Here is a 17351-nt window from a genome sequence, read left to right as displayed (position 1 = left end):
CCATGGTCCTGTGAGAGCAGATATCCTTAAATCAAAATATATGCATCTTTTTGTGAAATACAGTGACTGTGAGATGGTCAGCATGATTCATGGATGCTGGGGATGGCAGTGACTAATATTCAAGGTTTCGGCCTATTCATACATTTTTGCTTGTCTGGTTGTGCTCTAACACAAACATAAACATGCTGAGACAAGACTTGGAGTGTTTCTGGTACGGCAAGGTGACAAGGTGATCCTTCATTATTGAGTATCCTTGGGTAATACAGTAAATGAGGTTAGCACAGACACCTAACAACAACATATCTGCTTTCTTCACAAAAACATGTAAAGGTCACACATTTGTTCTCATTGAATTGAAGGATTAAAACATCTGTTATTGGTTTAAGGGCTACATATCATCCAGGGCTGGGTGCATTGACTTAAATCCACCTTCGGCACCTTCTCGAAAATTCCAGCTCCAAATACAGTGGTGGCCAAAAATATTGGCACCCTTGGTAAATATGAGCAAAGAAGGCTGTGAAAAAAAATCTGCATTGTTTATCCTTTTGATCTTTCATTAAAAAATAGACTAAGACTAATATATATAGTCCAATATAAGACTATATTATAGACTTTAATTTTTTCTTCTGCAGTATAGCTGCTATAGAAACTGTATGTTGTTTTAAAAGGAGTTTTAGATTTAATTTTATATTGGAAAACAAGCCAAAACAAAAACTTATTTTGTTGCAGTGTATAATGGGGCGAAGACTACCCTCTCTCACCTTTCTGTTCACTTCAATCCATCTTTAACTCACAAAAAAAAAAAAAAAAAAAACTCTCTCGTATTAAAAAAAGCTGTGTATTGCCAATTTTCTTCATGATAAGAAATGCACAGTGACACATATATTATGATTCAATACGTCGTAAGCCATCACGTTATAATCTAGCTGCATTAGGCATGCGCGCTCGAGGGATGAGTGTCCCCGCGACTGAGTGCGCATCAGCCGGGTGCAGTTTCAATCTCTCCCCCTTAGATCGGGACATTCACGCAACTCATAGAAGAGGCGCTGACCGCACAAAGAAAAGCCAGTTTTGCAATTTGTAATTATTTACATGATCTGCTTCTGTATTATTTGAACTTTAATAAAGCTATAAGGGGCGTTTCCTTTAAAAAGCTCTGGCTCTGCTTATTCCACAACAGGAGTGCTTCTGTATTTGCTTATTTGATATTTTTGCATTATAATTCATTACATACTTTGCGATCTACATTACCTGAAGCTGTTTGGAAAGTTTAGAGTGCATCTGGAGTGTGCTGTGTAATTTTTCCTCTCCTCAGTCAGGCACAAACTGCAGTGCTGCTCTCGTGCGCCATCATTAGAGTTTAATGTAATCTCATGTTACGTTAAATGAGATCACACGACTATACAACAAAGAACATTTTTGTAGACAATTATTTATCGTCGACGTTGTCGATAACATCGACTAATCTTTTCAGCCCTACCCTACAGGCACCATGGCAGACTTCAGGTTGGCTCCAGGCTGTTATAGTAAATGAAAGCTGTCAGCTAATGCAGCAAAGCCTTGATCGATGAGCTGACAAAGAGATTGTGAAGGAAGCCATCAGTCATGCTAATTCACACACCTCTTCCTGTGCTTAAAATCTAAGTCCTCAAAGAAAAAAAAGGTAAAAAGCAGGCAAATAAAAATATACCTGTAAAATTAACAGTTAGGTTAGAGTCTACTAAAATAAATTGAAATAATTTTGAAAAATATTGCAATTTGGATGGGCAAAAATGCTCTTCTGCCAATAGAAATACTGTTTAAGAAAGGGTGTTTACACTTGAGTCCTTTTTAAAAGAACCAGACTTAATAAATCAAAAATACAGTGAAACATCGAGGAGAAAAAAAAAAAAAAAAGATTTACATCAGCTTCACACCTCCAGTTTTCATCCCTATTTTTTTAAACCCAAAAATATGTTAAGAAATTTTTTCAGAAATGTATTTTTGTATTATAACAACAAATACAACAACTATAATTACAAGTATTATTATCATAACAGTACCAATTTTATGTGATCATTTTTTTAGCTTTCATGCAGCATTGCTTGAAAATAAATAAAATATTTATTATAAATAAATAAAAAAGCCTTAATTAAAATAAATAAATGAAAGCTTTTATTTTGGCAGAACAATGAAGGAAGACCTTTGTTTGCATTTGAGTTGACAATGACCTTTTAAAGAAAAAAAAAATGCTCTCATTCATTCTTCTGTCCATTTTTAAAATTACACAAATGTACAATCAGTGAATCTAGAGCATGGTAAATATAACATTCGATTAATCATTCAGCCTAGACTACTGTTAGCCATTTTCACTCAGACTACTTCAGAAACATTTCTGCACTGTCTCCAAAAGTTGTGTGAATATGTGCAAGGACCCTGGTTGCCAAAATGTGTTTTGAAGAGCAATACCTGGTTTTAAAGATTTTAAGTTCCTCCAAGGTGAATAGTAACAACATTTGTCATCAGAAGTAGAGTGTAAAATGGTGAATCTAAGATCTATTGATATTTAGGGATGTCAGACATAATGGTCTGCATGTTTGGGCAATTGTCCATGATCAGATTCAGTGGGTTTAGCATTGTTACATAAAAATGTTATAGGACACTTATGTATCATGGGCCAATGAGTGTATATAGGCCTCTAGAACAGAATGCTGACACTCAGGGCGAGTAGCATGGTGTTACGGGTGATGGGACCATCATCACCTTGCGTTGCCACTCACAAACCAGATTGTGTGACACTGCTGAGAGTATGATCTTAGGCTTCATCTCACAGAGGGAAGCAGAAAACATGAAAACATGACTGTCATACTGTCAAACATTCAGTGAGAACACAACTATAATGCTCAATAAGAAAGCTTTAAAAAAAAAAATGCATGAAAGCATAAAAGGCAATACTTATATTCCAGCTAAAGACCACAAACATGTATGATAATCCTATGTAATGTCACATACTTATTGGAGTTGACGTGACACAGAATTAACACATTACTTTCAGCACAATGTAGCATTAACCAAGAAGCTTAATTTTATAAAAGCACTTACATTCATTCTTCAGCTAATACTTGTGTATTATTTGAGCTGTAAAGTTGTTTAAATTGTCGCTTTTTTGGCAGACTACTGTTCTAGGTTTACAGTGTTACGCCCTCATGGCAACGAAGCTGTAAAATTGGATATAACTTTACAAAGAAAAACGAAATTGATTTTATTACACTAAAATCATTTGAACACGCATATTGTTTACGTCTTGTGGCTATACTTTCAAAACGCCTAGTATTTTAAAGTTTACGGATTGACCCCATTTACTTCCATTGTAAGCACCAAGGAGCTCTAAAATACCTGGAGAGCTTTCAGTTAGCATTCCCATTCATCTCTATTGCGGTGATCAGTTGGTGCAGAGTCCCCCTGACTCGCCCGGAAGTGAGCATGATCTTGGCACCAGTGGTCATGTGACTTGCTCTGCAGACGCAGAAAAGTTACATCCTCACAACGCTCATAACACAATGTGTGCGCTGTAATGGTAGGCTCCAGTAATGTGGATGTAGCCTGGGTGATCAAATTAGGCAAAATACATTTAATAAATAACTATAAATAAATTACCAATAGAATTTTACACCAGACCCTGAGTAACGATTAGCACAATTAAAAGCTTTCTTAAAAATAAATCATTCCAGATTTATGAATCATGCATTACAAATTAATTCACTATGTTTTTAACACATTGCTATAATCAATATTGTTTAAATAACTATGACACAAGACTGAAAATCAAGAGTTCTCATTTGTTTTTTAATTACTCAGACTGTCAAATACTGTACATAAGATATGCATATAAAGTGTAGGAAACAGGTGTTTTATCGTCATCTCTTGCTGTGTGTCAAAAAGGATGTGTAAGTTAAGTTTGTTTCAAACCTCACAAGAGTGAGGGCTCATTTGTTGCTTTCAGGCTCAGCTTGTGCATGAGATGTGATGTCAATAGAATGAGACGGGGGAAAGACAATATAATTTCATGCTTTTAGGAGCGGGCCAAATTAATAAATAAATAGGTCACTGGAAAAAGATGTAGTTCAATGTAATGAAATGTTTGTTATCAAAGGCTTCTTGTAAAAACAAATATTTTTTCAGAATTAATGGTTGTTTTTGAATGGCCGTCAGTGGGGAAACAACCTCTTAAAGGGTTAATTCAACCAAAAATGAAAATTCTCTCATTATTTACTTACCCTGATGCCATCCCAGATGTGTATGACTGTCTTTCTTCAGCAGAACACAAATGAAGAATTTTAGAAGAAGACAGAGCTGTCAGTTCCTTATAATGGAAGTGCACGTGTGCCAGCACTTTGACGGTCCAAAAGTCATATTTAGGTAGCATAAAAGTAATCCACACGACTTCAGTCGATCAATGAATGTCTTCTGAAGCAAATCTATACATTTGTGTAAAAAATAAATAGATCATTAAAACGTTATTAACGTAATTAGCTCCTGCCAGTAGCTGACGCGAAGCATTACGTAAGCGCGTCTGAGGGTTTACACGAGAATTCGGAAATGGTGCTTATTTACAACAGAAGCACAAACGTCACGCGAGAGATCGGCAATTTCAAACTGCATCAGAGCCCTGGATGAAAGTGCCGAATTAAAGTTACAAATGTTTAATTTTCAACTTGCTTCTTACATAAACCTATCAATTCGCTTCAGAAGACATTCACTGATCGACTGGAGTCACATGAATTATTTTTATGCTGCCTAAATTTGACTTTTGGACCGTCAAAGTGCTGGCACACGTGTACTTCTATTATTTGAGGGTGTAGTTCCTGTATCTACCAGCAGGGGCTAACAGGGACCCCCTTATTGTGTTTTAGCAATATAATTTACTTGACATTCTAGAAGCACTGATCTTGAGATGGCCCCATCTGAAACACATTTAAGTACATTGAGTCCCTTTCTAATGTGTTCTAATGCTGAGAGAGGATACTGAGAAACACAGGCAGAGGGACAGCTATCAGTTATTCTGGCATTGCAGCTTTAGAGCTCCTGAGAGTTTAGTCAGCCAGCAAAATAAATCTGTGCTGAGTCTAGATATGTCTACTACTCCACACAAAAGAAGTGGATTTAGCGTATTTAGGCTTAGAGCTCTTTTAAAAAAGGCATTCTAAGCAGTAGCACTACAGTGCTTTTATAAAACTCCTAGAAAGAATAGGTGTGAATTTGTCATATCACATGCTTCAGAGCACATTTGAAAAGTGAATGAATTGCTCTTTTATTACATTTGCATATTTGAAGAAAAGCAATTTTTACCACCATTAGGGCTGCACGATTATGATGAAAAATTATGTTGATTATTTCTCTTGATATTGTAATCAAAGTTATTAAATTCTATGACCAGCATTTACATAAAATACTTACATTGTGTAGAGCATTCCATATTCTTTGGAAGGCTATGGTTGGTAGGCTACAAAAAAAAGTGTTACTGAAATAATTTATTGCTATTAATACATCAATAAATCAAGAGAGTGCCTAAACAGTCAACCTCAGTTTGGCCCTTTTAGAAGCATGAAAAACAAAACGCTTTTTCAAATTTTGAATAAATTACACAGAAAGTGAGCAAAGCGAAAATACTAGAATGCTCCCATCCTATTATAATAAATGAAGCTGGCACTGAAAGTTTATACAGTTGTTCAGGTTTTTGACTATTTGAGCTCAGTTCAGCACAAGCTCACTAAATGTGAGCAGAGTTCTGGATGAGCAGCACAACAACTAGCGAATCCATAATTCCGAATCACCAGTGGTGCTTTTCACTTTTTGAGTGTCAGGAGATGTTTCTTTAGCTATAATTTACATGTGCTACCGCGATACAAGTGAAACAAAAAAAATAAGTGGATAAAACTGTGGATCACACTTCTTGAAACAAATTAGTACCAGTTGTCAGTACCGTTTCTACAGTTTTCCTGACAAACCACTGGGCCGCCAGCACCATGATGATTTTAATTGTCGCTGGAATGTTTTCTGGTTCTGGTCTACGTAAGAAACTACCAATCTGAGCCTTCTAGACAGAGTACAACAACTATTTGAAGTGCTAGTCAGAGTAAAAATTAGTTTAGGCTAAACTTGTGCAGTTGTTGGTTGTCATAACAACTAACCTCCGTTAATAACTTAATGTCATCTACCCACTCCATAAACTTTGACAGGAGAGGCACTGTCAAAGAATGGTCATTGCGACTCTCTAAGGCTATCTATATTTTTTTTGTAATCAAGTAATCTAACGATAATTCTGACGATTAATCGAGAAATCTGAAAAATTATTTAATATCTCAGATTGCACAATGCTGTCGAGGTGGAGTCACGTTTGGCTAAAATGCATTCCAGGCCATGGAAATACAATATTGTAGTGCTACACCAGTATACCGGTTTATCCGGTATACCGGTTTTAATTTCCTGTGTGATATGTATTTTTTAAATACTGCCATAATGGTGCATAGCTGAAACAATTGCTGTATCTATTCAATGGCCAACAAAGTATACAAAATTGTTCGCCACGAAGAGTGCTATATAGTGTATTGAGAGGGGAACTCTATTAACTGCATACCCTTCTTACTAATGGTTATAACTTTATAACACAACAATTAATAACCCACAACTAACTCTTTTAGTTGTGTGTTAGGGCAAACACCATGGCACATAATTTGTGAAACAAACAATTTGTAACACTAATAATTGTACATTTACAAAATTACACTGCCGAAATTACAAATTACATAGCTAGATAAAATAACAGTCTGTTAACATCTGGGAGACGCTCCATCACTACAGTACATTCAAAAACAGAAAAGAGAGATGGAGGATGAAGAAAGAGAAACTGGAGATGCACCTGAGAGAGGAGCTGTGTCTGCTATTTGGAAGTTTTTTGGTTTTAAAAAATCTAAGAAAAAGGGGATAATAAAAAATAAATAAATAACTTTCATGGAGATATAAGTGATTTTATTTAGTTTTTTTTTTTTTTTTACTATCACTTACATGCAACATAGAATACAATAGGCTATTTACAGTTATCACGTCATTGAGAGATACATGTTTTCACTCTTTTGCGTTGAGCTGGAGCAGTTTCAGGCATTGTTGCACTTGTGCCACATACTGCCCAGATCGCAAAAGCTTGTTGGTTGCCATGTATCGTGTAAAATGGCCTTAAGCATTTAGATATTCAGTTCTGTCTTGAGTAAACAGTGTAATAAAGTTCACATGCGAAGACTAGCAGTTACTCCCTCAGGTAAACCTGTTTCATATTATGCCTTCAGGGCAGAAAGACGTGCATCCTTGTGGCTTTAACGGCAAGCTCACATTGAAATTTGACTGACAGCATACAGACCTGCGCATTTATTCAGTAAATAAAGTTCTCTGGGTTCCTACGTTGAGTTTTACCTGTGATAAAAGCATTAAACTATACACATTTTATCGGAAGTGAGGAATTGCGAATTATTACAAACTTCTCGTGTAAATTAGATTTTATGATGATGGAAGAAGATATAATTTACTTTCAAATTGTAATTAATTTACACACAATGGAGTGCAGTGTAGTGCTGTTGCACTGCTGAAAGGATGTTATGTTTTTTCAGGTCAACAGACAACTAGCCTACATTGTTTTTCAAATCTAAGTGAAGTGCTCTTACACAGCTGACATCTCGTCCTTATGTGTTCGCACCCTTGTTCACCTTATTTTCTATTTGTCGATTAGTCATTTTTAAAATCAAATTAAATCAAGTAATCATGACAGCCCTACTCTAAAGTATCAGCAAAGTATCAAGTATCAACAAGGTGGATAGGCCTATAGACTAATTTAAATGCCTCTGATTTGCCATTGCATTAATGCACACAACTGACATGTTTGTGATTGGTTACAATACTCACCACTGAAAAATACACTCACATTAACACAATATTTAGGGTAGACCTTACTACATAATCATGATCTTGATTTACTTCAAAAATTGTGCAATGAGATAAAAACAATTTACAGCTTTGATTTTACAGCTTTAATTCATTTCAGGGATTTCTGTCAGATGTCTAAGTTTTGCCTAGAAGAAAAAAAAAAAAAAAATTGTTTGAAGTTTAAAGTCAATAGACTTGTCAAAAGACTCAAACAGCCAAACCCTAGCAGGAAACACACAGTCCGTTCTATTCAGGGCAGGGCATGATGTGAACACAATTTTAATGTGAAAGTGAAGCCCAGACCACAGAACAATCCTGCATCTCAAATGCCTCAATTATTGAACTTTCAAATGTCTTAAAAAAATAGCCAACAACTGCATTAGTCTTTTTTTAATGTAGCAACAAACTACGCAGCCCATTTCAAATTAAAACACCCTTAAAGACATAAACTAAATAGAACAACATAATAAAATCTAAAGCAAGACTATATAAATAAAACAATATAAAACTACTGACTTATAAGTATTGCTTAGAAGTAGATTGCTAAATAAATGCTAATACATAAGTAATTTGTGAGGGTACACAAAATGTATATCTATAAGGAATATGAATGGGATTTTAACTTCCGGAAACCTACTGTTGTGCTCAGTGTACTTATCAAAGACTATGAAGGTCAATAATAACGTCTATGCTTGGTGGCAATCCATTTGGGTTCATGTTACTGCAAACCCGTTCATGATACTGCTGAGCAAGGACAGAGTGATAGCTGATAAACAATATCATATGAGATTCTGAGTGTCCTGTAGTGCTGGGGATTTATGAAATGACTTTCACTGCCCTTTTTTTAAATGTGTTTTAATAAGCCATATGCTGCTCACACATAGAGCACAATATGACATGCAATTTGTGCTACAGTGTATTTCAGAATCACAGGTAAATTATGTGGCCATTAACAGTTCATTTGTTGGGAAAATAAATTAAAAAAAGAAAACAACACAAGTGTACCATTAGCACTCCACTTGCAACTGACATGCAACCAGTCAGTTCAGCAATAAACCAACTGTCTTCACAATGCACAGTCTGCATTAGGCTGTATGTAAATGTAAATCTTGACCAGCACAGCATGAACACACATCATTCACCCCCCCCCCATCTATGTGCCCCCCAGAAGCTTAAGATCAGTGGATGAGCGGCGCCTCAAGGGAACATCTCACAGAGGCACAAAATTACTTTCCCGGACCTACACTTCATGTTTCTCGCTGGTGGAATGACCTCAACCGAGCAGCTGATTCTCTAGCCACCTTCAAGAAACATCTAAAAGACGCATCTCTTTCGCGAGCACTTGACTCAGTCCTACAAATGCAAAAACTGTCTTCTTTCTTCCCCACTAAAAAAAATAAATAACATTCTCAATTCATTTTTGTTCACCACTGTCTCTCACCTTCCTCTCTACTTGTGCTATTTGCAACTTTGTATTACAGCACTTATTACGGTCTCATTAGGATGAATCGCTTCTATTGTACTCCTCATTTGTAAGTCACTTTGGATAAAAGCATCTGCTAAATAAATAAATGAAAATGAAAATGTAAAATGATTTTCTCTTCATCAACACAATCACAATAACAACAACATCATACAGCATATGCACTTAATGGAAGTCGCTGCAGGTGGGACAGGTCAAATGGAAGATTCTGTCAGGAAAAATACTTGACTGACAGAATCAACAGGTAAATCTGCACCTTTTCAATAGGCCCAAATATAACACGTGTTAATTTAATGAGTATAATTTGATCCAGAAATCTGCTTGTAAAGTGCATTCTTGTAAATCCTTATTTATCCTTAATTGGATGGTTGACATTTAAGCATGAAAACGGAAAGGCAAATTCTCGCAAATTCTTTGAGAACAAAACACACAAGTTGTCGGATATGACAACTTAACTTTTTTAATCACAACTTTTGTTTTTACAGTAACTTTTTAAGTGTAGCAGTTACTTCTGATTCTGAAACCATGTTGTGAGAGAATGAGGTTAATGTTTTAGGGTCCTTATAATACTGATGAATATTAAATAGTTCAAAAAGAGCAGCAATTTGGAGGCGCTTATGCAAGCATTACAACAAAACCTTTAATGAACATCACAATGACTTCAGTAGATCCTCAATATTATATGCTCATTATTTTACTAACTTGTTGTCCCAGAAATGATCATGTCATTGTTCTCTGTGGGAACAAGTACACTAAATTCAGTCACCATGCTAAAATCTAAAGGCCAAACACCACAAGTTCAATAGTCAGCCTCTCGAATATTAACCATAAGTCGTATAATCAATGCAAAGGTGACAAGTAAAAAAACAAAAAAAAAAACACCATACCATATTTTTAGCAGCTGAATCAGTGGGTTTAATTTGGCATATCTGTTTTTCTGCTGAAGTGATTTAGGACCTCCAGTAAACAGCTAAGGGCTAAACAACAAGAACATATTCCAAAAAAAAAAAAAAAAAAAAAAACTGACATTTGCCTTCAGGCTGCTACACAGAATACACTGTAAACACTCATGCTCAAAATAATTGTTTTGAGTAGGGAAAAATTAAATCATTAAAATTAGTTCAAATAAATTAACCAATTAACTATTTAGAACTTTCTAATTCTTTTGAGTTCACACAACTGACACCTTTTATGAAACCCGAACTGTTTTATAGTTATGAGTTTAAGGAACTTTAAATTTACAGGAACTTAAATTTAACTGAAACTGGGCAGGGGATTTCTATTTCCCAGCATGCTTTGCATGACACTCGACAGGGAGAGTAAATGTTAAAATTAAGCGTTATATAATGTGTCTTTGTGCAAGATGAATGTAAAGGGGGGTACTTGTAACTGTTTAATGTTGTGTTGTGTTATTTAGAAGAGTTTGTTATGTTAAAGTTTTTTGGGGTTAGCATTACGGTGAATAGTGGAGCTTGAGTTTATAGGTTGAGGACAGGTACAATTTAAGATTGTTCTACAGTATATTGCTTTACTTGTTAAGCAATTGCTATGCTAATCAAAGTATGTTTCCAATTAGCATGCATTCAGCATACTAACATTCACTATACTAACTAATTCAAGCCTATTTCTTGTGTTCCCTGTATTTAAGTTGAGCTTACATGGCAATTTTAAGTTCAGCCAAAGAGTTAAAGTTAAGGGACATTCAAATGTAGGAGTTTGCTTCCTTAATATTCCAAGTTAAGTGCAATTAGCATGCATGTGTAAAACAAAATAAAAACCTGAAACTTAAACTTGGGAGTTTATAAATGTAAAAAATTGATGTAACTGATTGCCTCAATTTATTTATTTATTTTAGATCTACTAACTTATTAGGGTTTAGAGTGTAGGATGTTTCTCTTTTTTTTTTTTTTTTACAGTAATCCCAAAACAACTGTCTCCTTGCAGAATTATTGCTTCCAATGAACACTAGTATATCACCCAAAAATGAAAATTCTGCCATCAGTTACTCACATTCATGTTGTTCCAAACCCCTATTGACCTTTTTCTTCCATTAAACAGAAAAGGAGATGTTAGCCATAATGTTCGGTCTCAGTCACCATTCACTTACATTGTATGGGAAAATTATGCAATTAAAGTGAATAGTGACTGAGACTGTCAGTCCCTAACATTCTGCCTAAAATAAAATGTTCATGTTCCATAAAAGAAAGAAAGTCATATATGTTTGGAACAACATGAGGGCGAGTAACTGATGGCAGAATTTTCATTTTCAAATTAACTGTCCCTTTAACTGAACCTTTGATTATACCTTGCACGGCTGGTTGTCTTTTTTTTGTATTATTATTTATTTCGTCCTACTACTGCAACTAAACAAGTCAAAGTTCAGGGTGAGAAAATTTTAAGCGACAGTTCACCCTCATTCCAGTCCCGTTTTACTTTCTTTCTTGTTAGCCTCAGTCACCATTCACTTTCATAGCATCCTTTTTTCTCCATACAATGTAAGTGAATAGTGACAGAGGCTGTCATTCTGCCCAACATCTCCTTTTGTGTTTCACAAAAGAGAGAATGTCATATGGGTTTGGAACAACATGAGGGTGAGTAAATGATGACAGAATTTTCCCACTGCAAGAAACTGACAATATGAATGATTATGAAACAGACAGATAAATGTGTCAATCTTTTCATCTGATTTCAAAGACATAAAGGTGATTGATACTACACATAATATCACCTTAACAGAAATGAATCATTCCATGCCCATGGTCACAAAGCCAGCTTGGCATCACCCAACTCAAGACAAATGAGTAGAAGGTTTAAGATTTATGTTTGTTTTCCTCTTTTGGCAGTCAGATGGTGATTAATCACTTTAAAGCAATTAGGCAGGTCCTCTCTGTGCTATTAGCCTGATCCCTTATGTCCTCCAGTTTCACTGTTGGAAAGTACTGAGGGTCGTGGAGAGGATGTATCTGTCAAACATTTGAAATAATTTTTATGATACTGATTTTTTCCCCCTGCTGAACAGACCATTATCAGATTCAGCGCTTCCACAAAGAACACAAGTGGAGACAAAGGAGTGTATCTGAACAAAGATAATACAGGTTTGTTGTAAACCTTTACTGCTGATCTGCCACAACAAAGCAGTTGTCATAACAACTAAATATTTTTTAGCATGAACAGTTTGAAAGTGCACCCTGTGACCTTCCTTGCAACCCCTCAACCTCTATTTGTTGAGGCAAGGGAGAGAGAAAAATTCAAGGACACACAGGGTTGCATGCTCATTTTGGTGTCTGGTGGAGGAATACATTACTGTTCAATATGAATGTACTTTTGGAAGACTTGCATGTTACAACTTGCAAACACTGGTCATCGTCACATCACATGGCACTGAAAGATTCCATACTGTGAGAACTGAGCCTACCTTTCTCAGTAGTCAGGAAAAGAGGCTTAGAGGTGCTTCTCACTGTCCATGAACTGTTTGCAGTATCCAGTGTAGGTGGTGGTGTGTTTTGTGTCTGATTTACTGGATAGGAGGAAGTAGGCTTAACTGTAATGTTTAGTCCTGTGGTGAATGTAGAGTTTTCTTTGACTCGACTGCGTTTAAAGGTTGGGTCTATTGTTTTGGTCACAGGCGCAGCCGTGGTGGTGGTCACCCAGAGGGGCTGTAGTTGGCTAGTTTTACCAGTTGTCCTAGAGTCCTTGGTTGTGATAGTCATTTTGGGGGTGAAAGGTGAAAACCTGTAGTTCCCGTCGTCCTCCTGTAAGTGGTTTGGGATGGTGGTCGCTTGCAGCGGCTCCTCCAACACAGCACGCGGGAGTCTCGCGCCTGAGTTGTCATCATCGCTCGCGCGGTGTGCGGAACGAAACAAGCCAGCTGTGCATCCAAACAACAGTAATTCCAAAATTGAAACCAGTAACATACTGTAACGCATACGCTTTTAGCTCCCCATGTGAAACGTTTAAAGTTTATCCTTTAGTAGTAAACACATTTCTTTCAACGAAATCCGTGTTTGAGCCCACTACTTCCACTTGTCCACTCGCGCAGTGAACTGCACGGCTTCACTCCAGCAAGACTGACAGTTGGAAACCCCGCCTACTACAGCCACTCCCCTCACCAATCAGGAAACAGGTTCCATGAAGATTGGCGTATCATTGCACCAATCATACGACTCCAAGGAGGAGCCTCAAAGACTGACAAATGAACTGTCTTGTAAAAGTAACAAAAGAACGAAAGCGATGCGTGTTTCTGACTAGGAAGGCGATGCGTGAACTGGGATGTGGGATTCTGCCTAGATAAGAGCCAGAAATGAGGATGAAAAGTTCTCAACGAGTGTAAGCAAACTTTCGGATTTGACATCGGAAAGGATCTATGCAGAAATATATGCATTAATTAGAAATATATGTATTAATTTAGAAAATGTATCCATTTATACATATAAATGTAGGCTACTATAATTTATACTGTTTAATATATATATATATATATATATATATATATATATATATATATATATATATATATATATATATATATATATGAGCAATTATATAATTGTTTAGAGAGAACAGTGTAATGTCATGCAATTTAATGTTATGTAATATATACAGTGTTGTGAAAAAGTGTTTGTCACACTTAAATGTTTCAGATCATCAAACAAGTTTAAATATTAGTCAAAGATAACACAGGTAAACACAAAATGCAGTTTTTAAATGAAGGTTGTTATTATTAAGGGAAAACAAAATCCAAACCTACATGGCCCTGTGTGAAAAAGTGTTTGCCCCACCTGTTAAAACATAACTTAACTGTGGTTTATCACACCTGAGTTCAATTTCTCTAGCCACACCCAGGCCTGATTACTGCCACACCTGTTCTCAATCAAGAAATCACTTAAATAGGACAAAGTGAAGTAGACCAAAAGATCTTCAAAAGCTAGACATCATGCCGAGATCCAAAGAAATTCAGGAACAAATGAGAAAGAAAGTAATTGAGATTTATCAGTCTGGAAAAGGTTATAAAGCCATTTCTAAAGCTTTGGGACTCCAGAGAACCACAGTGAGAGCCATTGTCCACAAATGGCGAAAACATGGAACAGTGGTGAACCTTCCCAGGAGTGGCCGGCCGACCAAAATTACCCCAAGAGCGCAGCGATGACTTATCCAAGAGGTCACAAAAGACCCCACAACAACATCCAAAGAACTGCAGGCCTCACTTGCCTCAGTTAAGGTCAGTGTTCATGACTCCACCATAAGAAAGAGACTGGGCAAAAATGGCCTGCATGGCAGAGTTCCAAGACAAAAACCACTGCTGAGCAAAAAGAACATTAAGGCTCATCTCATTTTTGCCAGAAAACATCTTGATGATCCCCAAGACTTTTGGGAAAATACTCTCTGGACTGACGAGACAAAAGTTGAACTTTTTGGAAGGTGTGTGTCCCATTACATCTGGCGTAAAAGTAACACCGCATTTCAGAAAAAGAACATCATACTAACAGTAAAATATGGTGGTGGTAGTGTAATGGTCTGGGGCTGTTTTGCTGCTTCAGGACCTGGAAGACTTGCTGTGATAAATGGAACCATGAATTCTGCTGTCTACCAAAAAATCCTGAAGGAGAATGTCCGGCCATCAGTTCGTGACCTCAAGCTGAAGCGAACTTGGGTTCTGCAGCAGGACAATGATCCAAAACACACCAGCAAGTCCACCTCTGAATGGCTGAAGAAAAACAAAATGAAGACTTTGGAGTGGCCTATTCAAAGTCCTGACCTGAATCCTATTGAGATGCTGTGGCATGACCTTGAAAAGGCAGTTCATGCTCGAAAACCCTCCAATGTGGCTGAATTACAACAATTCTGCAAAGATGAGTGGGCCAAAATTCCTCCACAGCGCTGTAAAAGACTCATTGCAAGTTATCACAAACACTTGATTGCAGTTGTTGCTGCTAAAGGTGGCCCAACCAGTTATTAGGTTTAGGGGGCAATCACTTTTTCACACAGGGCCATGTAGGTTTGGATTTTGTTTTCCCTTAATAATAACAACCTTCATTTAAAAACTGCATTTTGTGTTTACTTGTGTTATCTTTGACTAATATTTAAACTTGTTTGATGATCTGAAACATTTAAGTGTGACAAACATGCAAAAAAATAAGAAATTAGGAAGGGGGCAAACACTTTTTCACACCACTGTGTGTGTGTGTGTGTGTGTGTGTGTATATATATATATATATATATATAGAGCAATTATATAATTGTTTAGAGAGAACAGTGTAATGTCATGCAATTTAATGTTATGTTATATATATATAAACATACAGTAAGCATAAAAGCCACATTATAAAAACGTAAACTATGCTTTTAGGGAGCTATCGATTAAAACTAAGCTGTCTTCACGGTATTCATTACGGTCAAGTTTTGCAGCATTTTTTTTTTTTTTTCAAATGCATAAATAAGGCAGTACACAGGTTGCACGAACTAACAATAATTAAAAGGTCCACTAACTGCCTTGCCTTACAGGTCCTAATCTAATGCAACCCGTGAACTGGAGAGCTATTCTACTGCTCCAAGTATCTCCACAAGAGGAACAAGTACTGTACTGTAAACCACAGAGCAATAGCGTGCTCTAGTGGTGATGCATCACAATAATCTAAAGTTTAGACGTGGATTCTAGCAGTGTTCCAAATGACACACTATACACTATGTACTTACAAAATATAATATGCACTCAGACATGTAGTATATGAATTTTCAAAGTGTAGTATCGTCCCAAATGGAGCAATTAACGGTTTTTTACTACATGGAAACATTCGCCGTTTAACAGCTGATGGAAGTGACGTTTCAAGCGCACGTGATGCGTTGCCGCTAGCTTAAGCGCGTTAATCAACCTCAGTTCAATACTTTTATATTAAACAACGTACATATTTAACAGCTTGGGGTGATGGTAAAGCATTCAACTCACAATTGTAAGGTGCTGTATCCACTGCAGTTTCGTTAGCTGCAACATTCTTCATTATTTCTAACAGTTTAGTCAGATCAGCAGCGCAACCAGGTAACTCCGCCCCTTCCGCTATCTACGGCAAGCTGCATGCACTGAGTGCTTAAAGTGTTCAAGTTAGCCTAACATTCCACACTCCATTTTGACGGTTGAAAAAATGCATCATCCGTGTACTTAAAGTACACCTTGTGTTGCATTTTCAGTGTAAACGTACTACTCACACAACAAAATGGCATAGAATAGTGTGGTTTGGGACGCACCTCAACATGACAATGGTTACACGTGTTTCATGGGCTGCTCTCGAAATTTCATACTTCACATACTACTCTTACTGTTTCTGTCTATGGCAGAAATAAGAGTAGTGTGGTGGTAGTATGCCATTAACATGGTGTTTATTCTGACACCTCCAGTTCAGCAAAAACTCACAACTCTGTGTTTTTATAACAGTACATTATGTTTATATCATGCTATATTATGTTTGTCATAGTAATATTATGTTTATTCATAAAAAATTCAAAATGATTAAAAATACTGACTCTGTTATTGGTATTAAAATAATACAGGCTTTTATTGGACTTTCTTCTTATACAAACAACATGCACTGTATTAAGCAGCACATAAACCTTTTCAAATGAACAATGTTTCTGATTATTTTAAGTAAAATTCAAACATCTGTCTATCTGAATTCCACTTTGTCTGCAATAGACCTTTTTTCCATTTGGGTTTTGGAATGCAGAAGTAAACGTTTGCAGGGTAAAGTGCACCGCTTCGACAGCGGTGAATGGGAGATCACAGCAAATATTATTTTCACTAACTTACCAATTTGCTTCAACAGCAAGTGATCCCACTATTACTTTTCAATCCAGAAGAAGAAAAAAAATATAGAGCATTGGATTATGACAGTCAGATGAGAGAAAATGCCAAATTTACTGTCAC

General features: G+C 36.5%; 1 protein-coding gene across 2 annotated transcripts in view; it reads right to left on the bottom strand.

Annotated features, from left to right (window-relative positions):
* The window catches only part of LOC127422216 (multiple epidermal growth factor-like domains protein 9), a 142869-nt gene extending 129389 nt beyond the window's left edge, over positions 1 to 13480 (bottom strand). For both annotated transcript variants that reach the window (XM_051665560.1, XM_051665567.1), the window contains exon 1: positions 12852 to 13480. In XM_051665560.1, coding sequence (XP_051521520.1) covers positions 12852 to 13362 — 511 coding nt within the window. In that variant the 5' untranslated portion in view covers positions 13363 to 13480. The remainder of the gene's footprint in view (positions 1 to 12851) is intronic.
* Positions 13481 to 17351: the final 3871 nt, after the last annotated feature.

The sequence above is a fragment of the Myxocyprinus asiaticus genome, chromosome 3, assembly GCF_019703515.2.
Source record: "Myxocyprinus asiaticus isolate MX2 ecotype Aquarium Trade chromosome 3, UBuf_Myxa_2, whole genome shotgun sequence".
Taxonomy (NCBI): domain Eukaryota; kingdom Metazoa; phylum Chordata; class Actinopteri; order Cypriniformes; family Catostomidae; genus Myxocyprinus; species Myxocyprinus asiaticus.
The sequence above is the reverse complement of the archived record's forward strand: the minus strand, read 5'-3'. Positions and strand labels throughout refer to the sequence as shown.